General features: G+C 36.1%; 1 protein-coding gene across 1 annotated transcript in view; it reads left to right on the top strand.

The window, feature by feature from the left end:
• Window positions 1–12710, top strand: part of ksr2 (kinase suppressor of ras 2) — a gene marked incomplete at its 3' end in the record, with an annotated part of 101618 nt that overhangs the window by 45096 nt on the left and 43812 nt on the right. Inside the window, exon 6 of the mRNA XM_079417085.1 lies at window positions 9485–9660. Within this exon, the coding sequence (XP_079273211.1) occupies window positions 9485–9660 (176 nt within the window). The remainder of the gene's footprint in view (window positions 1–9484; window positions 9661–12710) is intronic.

Below are 12710 nucleotides of genomic sequence, written 5' to 3'. Positions count from 1 at the left end.
TCAACACTCCCTTAGGCCACTTTGAATACCGGGTACTTCCGTTCGAGTTCGTCAACGCCCCAGCTGTGTTTCAAGCATTGGCGAAAGATGTCCTGAGGGACATGCTTAAAATGTTCATTTTTGTGTACCTGGAGATTCTCATTTTTTCGTCTTTCCTCCAGGAACACGTCCAACACGTGCGTCGTGTGCTACAATGTCTGTTAGAGAATTGTCTTTTTGTGAAGGCTGAGAAGTGCGTTTTTCATGCCAGTTTGGTTTCATTTTTGGGTTCAGTCGTGTCCGCCGATGACATCAGTATGGATCCAGCTAAGGTGCGCGCAGTTATGGACTGGCCTGTCCCCGACTCTCGTACAGCTCTCCAAAGATTTTTGGGGTTAGCTACTTTGTATCGTCACTTTATCCGTAATTTCAGTCAGGTGGCCGGCCCTCTTACGTCCCTCACATCGACCAAGTCCTGCTTCATGTGGTCCAACGCGGCTCAGGAGGCTTTCGATCGTCTAAAGAAATTATTTACTTCCACACCCATCCTGATTACCCCTGACACTTCAAGACAATTCATAGTAGAGGTTGATGCATCTAATGTAGGAGTGGGAGTGGTGCTTTCGCACTGCTCATCACAGGACGACCGGGTTCACCCGTGCGCTTTTTTCTCTCATCGCCTCTCACCGGCAGAACGTAACTACGATGTGGGTAACCGTGAACCCCTGGCCATTCAGATGGCACTAGGTGAGTGGTGTCATTGGTTAAAGCCCAGCCATTCATTGTTTGGACTGATCACCGAAATTTAGTGTACATTCGTTCGTCTAAGAGATTAAACACTAGACAGGCATGGTGGGCTTTATTCTTTGGGCGATTCGACTTTACCATTTCTTACAGACCCGGCTCAAAGAATACTAAGCCTGATGCGCTTTCTTGTCAGTTCGGTTCTTCTGAGGATGGCTCTGCCACAGAGACTATTCTGCCCGATGGTCATGTGGTAGGGGCTGTGGTCTGGGGAATCGAACGGCAGGTAAAGAGGGCTCTTGCACGTGTCCCTCTCGTACAAGTCAAGTTTGCTTCAATGTTTCAGTTTTCTCCTGAATTATTTTCCAGTTCTGCGTATGCCTGATCCGACTAGCGAACATCAGACTGCCTGAGTTCGTTTTGTGGACAATAAATTCTCTGTTTGACTTGTCTTGGCCTCTGGGCCCCTTTGTGCTGTGACAAATAATCCACAAGTAATCCACATGACTCCAATCCATCAATAAACATCTTGTGAAAAGCTGCTTGATTGTGAAAAATCAAATCCATCATTAAGATATTTTTAACTCCAAAATGTTGCTAAAATACGAGTCCTCTATCCATAATAATGCTTTCTCTAGTGAACAGTTGTCTCATTTGAATCAGGAGAAATATGCACAGATCAAGCAACGTTTACAAGCAAAAACAGTCCTAAAAGTTCTAAATGCATGGTGGTTTTTTTTTTTTAATGATGGATTTGTTTCTTGCAAACACACAGCTTCTTTTCACCACACAAGATGTTAATTGATGTACTGGAGTGGTGTGGATTACTTGAGGGTTATTGTGATGTTATTATCAGCTGTTTGGACTCTCGTTCTGAAGGCAGCAGAGCTGTGCAGTCATAAAACTGTGTTTAATAGTCTCACTCTTCAAAATGTGCACGCACAGCTCATAAATTCACACAGCTAATTGAGTCCCACCCGTTACTATCTGAGTCAGACCAAACCCACTCTGTGCCTTTCACAAGTCACAAATCCCGATTCTAACACACCTGGACTCAGATCTGGCTGAACTGGTTATTCTTATGAAAACACTCTGAAATCCAAAGAAAAAAAAAAACTGATTTGTGATATTATTTTTCATAAAAACAGTTATCATACATCTTAATGTTTTACTTTTGAGCTTGTAATTCACATTATTTTTTATTGATGATTCTCAGACTCTTACATTTTCTTAAATTTTTTCTTTGGTCTGTGTTAGGCTGTAAATTTACCTTTATGTGTGATAGGACCATTAGGCAAACCTCATCCATGTTAATGCCAGCCTTTTTTTCTCCATCCCATTTATGAGTGGTCAGGTTAAAGGCATATAAGCACCAGTGTGGCAGGTTTTCCTTTCCCCAGTCTGGCCTTCATAATGAGCCGCTCTAACCCTCCCTCCCGCCCAGATTGGAATCATGATTGCGAATTTAAATGAGTGTTTAAGAGGGCCTGGGCTTCAGTTGCATCCCTGAGTATCATTGATTTATCACAGCCATGCCCTACTGAAGGGAGTCGAGCTCTCGGACACAAACCTGTCTGGAGACCCTGAACGAGTATCTGGAGACCACCTATATCCATGAATCAGCCCCCACCTCCTATCTGCCTTTCATCCCAGTTATATGTATGCAGTGCAGTCTGATGGAGATCTGAATTATTAGTTCCATCACAGTATGAAATGTTGCTCATTTAGAGACATGCAATGATTTATTAGTTTATGTTATGAAATTCCCTTTTATGTAATATAGCTTTTCACTTCTGGTCAAAATACAACAACATCAAAATCCATTGATATGTTTGTTTAGAACTGTTTTGCTTGTGAACGGTGCTTGATTTGTGCATATTTCTCTCCTGATTCAGACAAGACGACTTTTTAAATGGAGAAAGCAATATTATGGATAGAGGACTCGTATTTTAGCTGGAAGCAACGGTTTGAAGATAAAAACATCTAGATTTGTGTCTAGAAGAAAAAGCCATAACAGTTATTAGCCTTTCTTTCCCTTCAAACATTTACTATGGTAAGCACAGGTTTGGCCAAAATGTCATAGTTACTGTTACTTCTAGGTGTTTTGAAAAACATAAGTGTGAGAAATAATAATATTATATTTTGTTAGCTGTGCTAATTGGCTTTTTTTATCTTTCTTTTTTATCTCTGGTTACCATGGTACATTTTTGTTTTCATTTTCACTGTTTCATAATCTTGCATAACAGCACACATGAACATAAGTACACACTTTGTTCTCATTTACGGTCTGTGTTGTGAGTCTCCAGCTCTTTATCTTGAATATAAAACCTTGTTAAGTAGATAAATTAAATTGCCCCCTGCTCCTCTCCTTCACCTCAATGACACATTTTCCCTCTATTCTGCAGAGCAGAGTTGCAAATAATGAGCGTAGGTGAGGTGTAATGAAGCCTAACTATCCATGTTCCTCCCTATTAGCACTGGTCTTACTGAGGGGAGAGTCCCAGGCAGGCATTACGCTGCAGTCACACATAACCAGACTAGCGGCATTAAGTCTGCTGCTCATTACTGCTTAGTCCTGATAAGAACTTAGGCAGAAAGACGCCATTTGACCAATGTAAAGTGGTCAGCCGCAGTTTGTTTCTTTAATGTGATGTTTATGGGCAGATATTTTGTGTATGTGAGTGTGTTTTTGTGTCTAGGGTTGTGCACCATTCATAATTTAATTGAGAATACCTTCTGAATTCCAAACCAATTATAGAATTTAATTGAGGTAGCAAACAGTATATCTAATTGAAATTTAAATTTGAAAGGAGGTATTTCAAGTTTGAAAGGAGGAAAATTAATCTCTACAAACAAAATGAATTTTGGCTTGACGGTCTTATTTGAAAGTTGTAAAAAATTGAACGATGAATGGATAGAAGGTGGATGGATGAAGAGAAAGATAAATGGATGGATGCATAGAAGATGGATGAATAAAAGATGGATGAATGGTTAGACGATAGATGGATAGATGCATGGATTGAGAGAAGATAGATGAATGGGTGGATGGAAGGAAAAATTAATGGATGGATGAATGGATAGAAGATGGATGTATAAAAGATGGATGAATAGAAGATGGGTGGATAGCGGATGGATGGATTGATAGCAGATGGATGGATGGATAGAGGATGGGAAGATAAAAGATGGATGGATGGATGAATGAATGGATAGAAGATGGATGGATGAGTGAATGGATAGAAGATGGTTAGATAAAAGATGGATGGATTAATGGTTAGAAGATAGATCGAGAGAAGATAGATGAATGGATGGATGGATGAATTGATAGAAGATGGATGGATGAATGGATATATAGATAAAAGATGATGGATGGATGGATGAATGGATAGATGGATAAAAGATGGATTGATGTACAGAAGACAGATGGATGGATTGATAGATAGGACACTTTTTTCCCAGAATGCTTTACCTTCTTTAAATATCTTTGATACACAGTTCAGTAAATACCCTTTTTCCTGTTATTATAGTTCAATTTTCTGTGTGATATGGCCAATTGAATAAAAATTTCAGCTCATAAATTCAAAGGATGGCAGTTCTTGACAGTGTGTAAGTGTGGTTTTGTGTGAGTACTGGATTGTTTAATGTTTACTAGAAAGATTTACTCAATTTAAACATATTTATTGCTTTAAAATACTTTATTGAATCATTTCAATTAATCAAAGTCTGATTGTAGTCCTTTCAGAACCAGAGAAGACGAGACGAAATGAAACTGTAAAAGAGAAATGAACAATTCAGACTGTGATCTATCTTTAATAATCTTCATTAGAGGTGCTTTTGAAATAGGATATGCTTAATCTTATGTGTGTATGTGTTTGTCACTTGCTGAGATCTTTTATTAAATTTACCTTGATAACCATAGTTTCCACTAAAATATCTGTTTGTTTCATTATTTGTGGTGATTTTAAAGCAAAGTGACTATTATGTGCACGATTTCTCATGAATAATTGTTGCAGAGAAGGTAATTGGTTTCCATTTAATATGGTAAAACTGCCGTCTAGTTCCTTGCTGCTTGATCATTTTCTCTTTTAAATATAGTTTCTGAGGTTAGGAGTAACAGCATGTCAGGGTCTCTCCCTGTCACCTTTTTTGTGCTTGCGTCATGTTCCAAAAGCTTCAGTATCGCCTCACACTCACACACACCTTCAAGAACATCTGCTGTCAGTATGTGTCATATCCACACACTAATGCCTTCCGTGCTTGGACACTTACATATCATTGTCATCAGTGACAGCATTGCCACACACGCACAAAACAAACAGATCATTTCCAAAAACCTTTGACAGCTCTACAAAAACAACACGCTCACTGCGGCTGCTTTCTCTGACGAAGTCAGTAACCTGTGAAGTTATATTATTTTCCCTCTTTGAGAATATATTGTAACTATATACAGTGATGGCCAAAATTATTAAAACACTAGTATTTTGATCAGCTAAAAATGGTTTTAAGTCAGTTATTTCTATCACGTCGCCAAGATGTTTTAAGAGGACCTACCTGCAAAGAAAAGTTTTAGTCACTGGTGTAAAAATGCTTTAAAATGAGGATGCTGTCAAAAAAAGGAAATCACACCAAATGTGTTTGCGTTTAAAGCAGCTTTTGCACTTGCACATAGTTTTTCAGGTAACTTTGCAGGGAGGTTTCTTGAAGCATCTTGGAGACATTGCCACAATTCTGTATGCACTTTAAGCCCATATTCATTATATAACTGTAACTTGAATATGGATATATGGACCAAACTGTATATATATATATATATATATATATATATATATATAGTCATGGCCAAAAATATCGGCACCCTTGGTAAATATGATCAAAGAAGGCTGTGAAAATTAATCTGCATTGTCAATCCTTTTGATCTTTTATTTAAAATTTTCACAAAAAATCTAACTTTTCATTGGAGAATACGAATTTAAAATGGGGGAATTTAAAATATGAATTTTTCTCTAAAACACATTGGCCACAATTAACGGCTCCCTTTTATTCAATACTTTTTGTAACCTGCCAGTTTAACAGCTCTACATTTTCTCTTATAATGCCTGATGAGGTTAGAGAACACCTGACAAGATATCAGAGACCATTGCTTCATCCAGAATCACTCCAGATCCTTCAGATTCACAGCTCCATGATGGTGCTTCTCTTCAGTTCACTTCACTGATTTTCTACAGGGTTCAGGTCAGAGGACTGGAATGGCCAGCAGAAGCTTGGTTTTTATCCCTGTGTTCACCAAACCCATCTTGAGTGCTGGAGTTTGTTTTTGGATGAGCTAGGATAATTTTTCTTGAAACCATCCCAAACAACATGTGGTGATGTAGGGGCTGTTTGACCATTTTTTTAAAGGTTTTCTGATCCCGAAACTCTACCTTTCTCTACAATTCTCCAGCTGTGGTCCTTGGAGAGTCCTTTAGCCACTCAAACTCTCCTCCTCACCGTGCATTAGGACGATATAGACACACGTCCTCTTCCGGGCAGTTTCGTAACATTTTATGTTGATTGGAAATTCTTAATTATTTCCCTGATGGTGGAAATGGGAATTTTCACTGCTTTAGCTCTTTTCTTAAGGCCACTTCACTAATTTGTGAAATTCAATTATCTTTTGCTGCACATCAGAAATATATTCTTTGTTTTTTCTCATTGTGATGGATGATTAAGGGAATTTGGGATTTGTTTTCCCTCCTATTTATATTTCTGTGAAACAGGAAACCATGGCTGGATAATTTCATGTTCATAATCACCCTGGAGTGCTCAAAATTGTGAATATGAATGGGAATATACTTCAGATATATTTTACTCATAAGGATTTCTAGGGGTGCCAATAATTGTGTCCAATGTGTATTTGAGAAAAACATTTATTTCATAAAGATATTTCCCCCCCATTTTAAATTCTTATTATACAATGAAAGGTTAGATTTTTGTGATTTTTTTAAATAAAAGATCAAAAGGATTAACAATGCAGATTAATTTTCACAGCCTTCTTTGATCATATTTACCAAGGGTGCAGATATTTTTGGCCATGACTGTGTGTGTGTATATATATATATATATAATTTAAATATATTTTAATTTTAACATTATTCATTAGTGTGTGTATATGTATATGTGAAAGGAATTTATCTGTTTATATGTCAATGATATGGATTTTAATTTAATTTAATTTAATTTTTTTATTTTAAAAAGTCCCCCCTAAAATTTCCCGCAAGTTCTCCCATAGTTCCCCCAAATTTGAGAATTCTCATTCAAAAGTGCATCATGACAGTACTGAAATTATTGTCATTAAAACATACTTTTTATTCCTCTAATCTGCAGGTCAATAATGAAGCTTTTTCAATAATATGGAAATAAGATTTTCTTCATTTTGGGGGACTTTTTTTAATCAGTTTTTATCAGCCTTATCGATTTTCTTGTGTTAACATTAATGTCAAACATTACACTGTGTAATATGTTGATGCAAATGTCATATTATTTGACCTTTTACACCTGACCTTAGACTTCAAGACAACACAATAAAAAAGCAAGAAGTAAAAAAAGAAAAGAAAAAGAGAGAGACCACGAAGTGGAGCAAAAAGCATAAAAGAAAGAATGAGAATCTGTCATCAGTTATTTGCTGCCAGTCAGTTGCTCTGCCTGTCACCCTGTTGATCCATCTTTATTTGTCTGTTTGTTTGTCTCCTGTTCTCCGACTCCCTTTTTCTTCGCTTTCGTGTTCACACACCTCACCTTTCTGCTTATTCCTGCACAATAAGAAAGCTTCTATCACATACACTGTCAGTATTTGTCAAATCCACACACTAATGCATTGTGCTCTCAGAGACTTGCACATTGTTGTCATCGGCGGTAGACACATAAACATGCTCACAATGCACCAAAAATATCTAACCATTGCTGAACAATACATTATTTCTTTGTTCCTTTTTTGGTCATAAAATCGTTATTTTTACTAAGAAGAATCTTGCTGTTAATGATTTGCATCGTGGTGTAAGTAGTTTCCCTTTTAATTTGCTATTAGTTGACATCTCTTAGTCGTACTTCAAAGCTTTTTGAATGAACTATCCCTTTAAATCTTACTGTTTTTTTAAACAATTGTTTATGTGCATTTCTAAATACCTTCTGTACAGCACAATAGCAGTGTCTGGGACTAAACTGTGGATCATTTTATCTTTCTTTTGATACAAAATGCATTTAGTAAGAACATTTAGCTAAATTATTTAGCAAAAATGTTTTTCATTTCCATTTTTTTGCATTAGTAAAAATGCAGAAACCCTTTTTGCATATGGGACTGTTTGCCTTATAGTAGAATGGCTTGATTTTAAGAAGTGTTCTGATGTTTTTAATGCATTTTGACAGAAAATAAACTGCTGCGTGGAAGTGCATGCTGGAAGAATGTGAAGAATTTTGAGAAAATGTAGTCAGTATTGAGAAATGCTTGTAAACATGTAAAAACAATCTGTAAAGCCTTCCTTTAGTTATGCAGGGCACTTGAACATACATGCGAATGCATATTTTCTGCTGGATCTGGCAGTTCATTGTCTCACTGTGAGAGAGTGTCGCTCACAGCAATAATGACATCATGAGGGAATATATCTAGAGCAGAATTCACAGTTGTTTCCAAGTCTATTGCATTATTAGATGATTACATTTATTATTAAACATGATGAAGTTAAGAGAAAGGTCACATGATGACATATTCATAGAGAAGAAATTAGGATATTCTGAACAGCACGACATCTGCCCTTGCAAACATGCACCCACACAGAATATAAATGGATCCAATTGGATTTGAATGGTATAATGTGTTTTTTAATTGCTGACTGTGCCCTCATGATAACCTGTGCTCTGTTTATTCATTGTTTGAAACCAGAAATCTCTCATTGTGTAATTCAGTTGGAGAACAGCTTCCCTGAGTTCACAAGCAAACTTGTGTCTAAATAAGCATTTTCTCATAGATGCTGCAAGCAACATTGTTTAACAGTGAAAGACTGTGTGTGTCCTACTGATATGTGAAAAGTACTCAAAAAAGCAACAGAAACTATGGCGAGGTCTTGTGGAAACCGTTGAAAGGTCTTGTTATAATTTTGGTTACATTTACATTTGCTTAAATTAATTTACATTATAATGCCAGTACTTGTTTTGTGAGATATTTCGACTAACAATCACTGAAATCGCTTCAATCAAATAAATAAATGCATTGTTTGTGCATTTATTTATTTATTCATTCATTCATGTATTTTAACTTTCTTAATTTAATTTAATTTCCTGTCTACTGTCTACTCCTTAAAGAGGCCATTATAGCATTATAGTTGGTCACAAATCTACACAGACACACACACACACACACACCAAAAAAACCCCAACAACATTTAGTTCATTAGGTTCGGTCATTCCTAAAGGGTCTAAAGACTGATTTAAAGATCTCTAAATCTGCACTGCATTTTGGTGCTTAACGGACAGGTGTGTGTCTGGTTAAAATGCTCAACAAGACCCTAATCAAGCCACTCAAGCCATAATTGTAATCAGTTCTCTTTTTGAGTACATGAGTTTATGTAAGCATGCATGTGCATGTTACTTAACCTATTCAGAGTTTTGAAGCTAAATCTGTTTCTGGAGCATGACGTGCAAGAGCTTGTTTTGAAACCAGATACAACATTGTAAACACTGTGATCTTGTCTTATTTTGGGCTCATTTGTTTTTCCTCTGACTCTCTTTGTAGAGCAAAAAAGAAGAACAAGCCATTGAACCTGAAGATCCACAACAGTGTGGCTGGAAGCTGTGAAAACTTGCCGACCCAGCGCTCTCCTCTCCACTCCGATCACTCACTCCGCTCCTTCTTTTTCCCCAATTTTGTCCCTTCGACACCACCGGTGCACTCCGACACCCCCTCAGCAAGTGAGTAGCAGCCATTAACCTCTTTGCAGGACTACACATTGTGTTTCAGTCCTACCTAAAACACAGATGATGAGAACATAACTCCATATATATAACATATACTATAGAATACTATACAAATTAAGATTAAGTCAACATGAAATCAAAATTTACCCTTGATTGACTTTCTTAATACATGTTTCTGGTTTTATATAAAAGTTAAAAGATAATCTTTCGTAAATTTTTTATTTTTAAATTTTTTCTACACCTTATACATTCTGGTATGAATCACTTAAATCTTTTTTTATTTTTGAAAAAAATATTTGCATTTAAAAAAAATTCTTTAAAACATATCACAAATATTTTGCCTTATTGAATTAAAATGGTTTGTAAATTGTTTCATGTTGGCTGCAATAGTTAGACATTTAATTTCATGTAGACAGTATTTATAAGAAATATTCAAGAAATGCATCACATTTACTAATGTCATTTTAATGAGTTATTATAATATTTTTTATTCATTTTGAGACAAATCCCTGATCTGAATTTCTTTTTCGTAACATTGCAGCTTCATCCCAAGTGCGTGTTTAAAGACATTCAAATGCTTGTAGGTTGGTCAACGTCGTTAGATCACAGCTAGTGTTGACAGATGTCTGATGACGCATGTTGTTCAATTATAACTTTCTTTGTCGTTTTTTTTCACAATGTGACTTCCCTTCTCATCACCTATTAAAGGGCAGCGTCCCAAACCCACATGTGTCCCAGGACACCTGGCATCGTGTGGGCGCATATTGTCCAAGCCCAATGTCTTCTACACCGGGGGCCTCTTAGCGTGGGCTATTAGAGGAATAATGGGCCGAACGGAAGCCGTGTGTATGTGAGAAGACTGGGAATGACACAAGAATGACGCAAAAGACTGGTTTTGGAGTTTTGGAATGAGATTATTGTACAGATGGAGGGAAAAGTTTTGACTGCTTGTTTCCAGAATTATGAATGATAGACCCCCTCCAAGCTTTGGCAATCTGCTGTATGCTTTGTACATTGCACACTGTGGGAAATATCTGAAGAGGTTAGGATTTTTTTCTTTTCATCTCCCCCTGTTTTAAAGGTTTTGACAAATTAATAATTAAATTAATCACATTTTTTGGCTTTTATTGGAATCCAACCACTGTTGAGCAGTGTTTTTACTATTATTTATACTAAAAATAATATTAATATAATATTATAATATTAATATATTTGGTGGATTTTTCAAACAAGTTTAGCATTGCACCACTTACTCATCAACAGATCTTCTGCAGTGAATGGGTGCCGTCAGAATGAGAGTCCAAACAGCTGATCAAAACATCACAAAAATCCACATGACTGAAAAATCCACCAACATGTTTGTTTAGAACTATTTTTGGCTGTTTTTGCTAATACACAGTGCTAGATCTGGGCATTTTTCTCTCCTGATTCAGACAAGACAATTTTTCACTAGAGAAAGCAATATTATGGATAGAAAACCGTTTGGAGCTTAAATGGTTGATTTATTAACAAACAGCTGACATCGATGAACTGCGGTCATTTGGATTACTTGTGGATTTTTGTGATGTTTTGATCAGCTGTTTGGACTCTCATTCTGACGGCACCCATTCACTGCAGAAGATCTGTTGATGAGTAAGTGGTGTAATGCTAAACTTGTTTAAATCTGTTCTGATGACAAAACAAACTCATCCTGGATGGCCTGAGGGTGAATACATTTTCAACATTTTTTTTGTTTGTTTGTTTGTGAACTATTCCTTTAAATTAAATTAGAAATGTTGCCTTAGATACTAACTGAAAGAAGTTTTTCATATAATTAACAAAAATGATTTACCCAAACAACTAAATTCCTCCAGGCTTTTGGATGCAAGAGCTTGTTGCAAAACCAGATGAAAGATCGTTATAGCTGAATTTCCGATAAACCACTTTCAAGGATATAATCTCATTGGGTTTGTGGCAGCCACTCTAATGGCATTACTTGCATTCTGGACCTCCCGATGGGGCTCCAGGCCGGACGCGGTGGCAGTAGCCAGGCCTCGCGAGTGTCGTCAGCCCTGGTTAATTTGTCTGTTGTTTTTCTGCATGTGGTGACAGTATTATTGTACACAGCATGCAACAGTTTGCCCAAGGTCTGTACTTCACGGTTTCAGGTTTCTTGACATGCACAGAGAATACAAACAGTGTGTGCAATACTATGAAATGCTTACGTGTAGTTTAACTCTAGACATCACAACTGAAAGTTAAGAATAGGGTAGAGAAAGACAAACAACCCAGAGGATATTCGTGGTGTTTCGATGTTGCACTTTCATAGATCATCTCAAACTAGAGATCTTAGTTTGTTTTAAGAATCTTAGATGTTTCTCCTAAAATTCCTTAGGAGAAATCAAAATGAAATTTCTGACTTTTGAGTGCAGATTTTGATATATTGGCAAGTAAATGCACAGTGTGTGATAATGTTCATAATGATTATAATAATAATGGTCATAATAATAATAATTATTATTATTATTATGACCATTATTATTATATAGTGCTGTCAAACGATTGATCACGATTAATCGCATCCAAAATAAAAGTTTTTGTTCACAAAATATGTGTGTGTGTACTGTGTATATTTATTATTTATATATAAATACACACACAGGCATGTATATATTTAAGAAAAAGATGTTATGTTTATATATTACATGTATTTATATAAAATATAAATACATGTAAATACATTGCAAATATTTTCAAAATATATACTCTATGTGTTTGTATTTATATATACATAATAAATATACACAGCACACACACATATATATTATCAAAACAAAAACTTTTATTTTGGATGCAATTAATCATTTGACAGCACTATTATTATTATTATTATTATCAGTGCAAACATAATTTTAATAATATCAATATTAATATTATTCAACACCTTCTCCACATTTTTCACCTTTTCCACAGCTTCACAACAGAGAGACACTTTTGGACAGATACAACTAAGAAGATGTGTAAATAAATAAATAGATGGATGGATGGATAGAAAGATAGATAAT

This window comes from Barbus barbus (genome assembly GCF_936440315.1).
Source record: "Barbus barbus genome assembly, chromosome: 5".
Taxonomy (NCBI): Eukaryota; Metazoa; Chordata; class Actinopteri; order Cypriniformes; family Cyprinidae; genus Barbus; species Barbus barbus.
The sequence above is the reverse complement of the archived record's forward strand: the minus strand, read 5'-3'. Positions and strand labels throughout refer to the sequence as shown.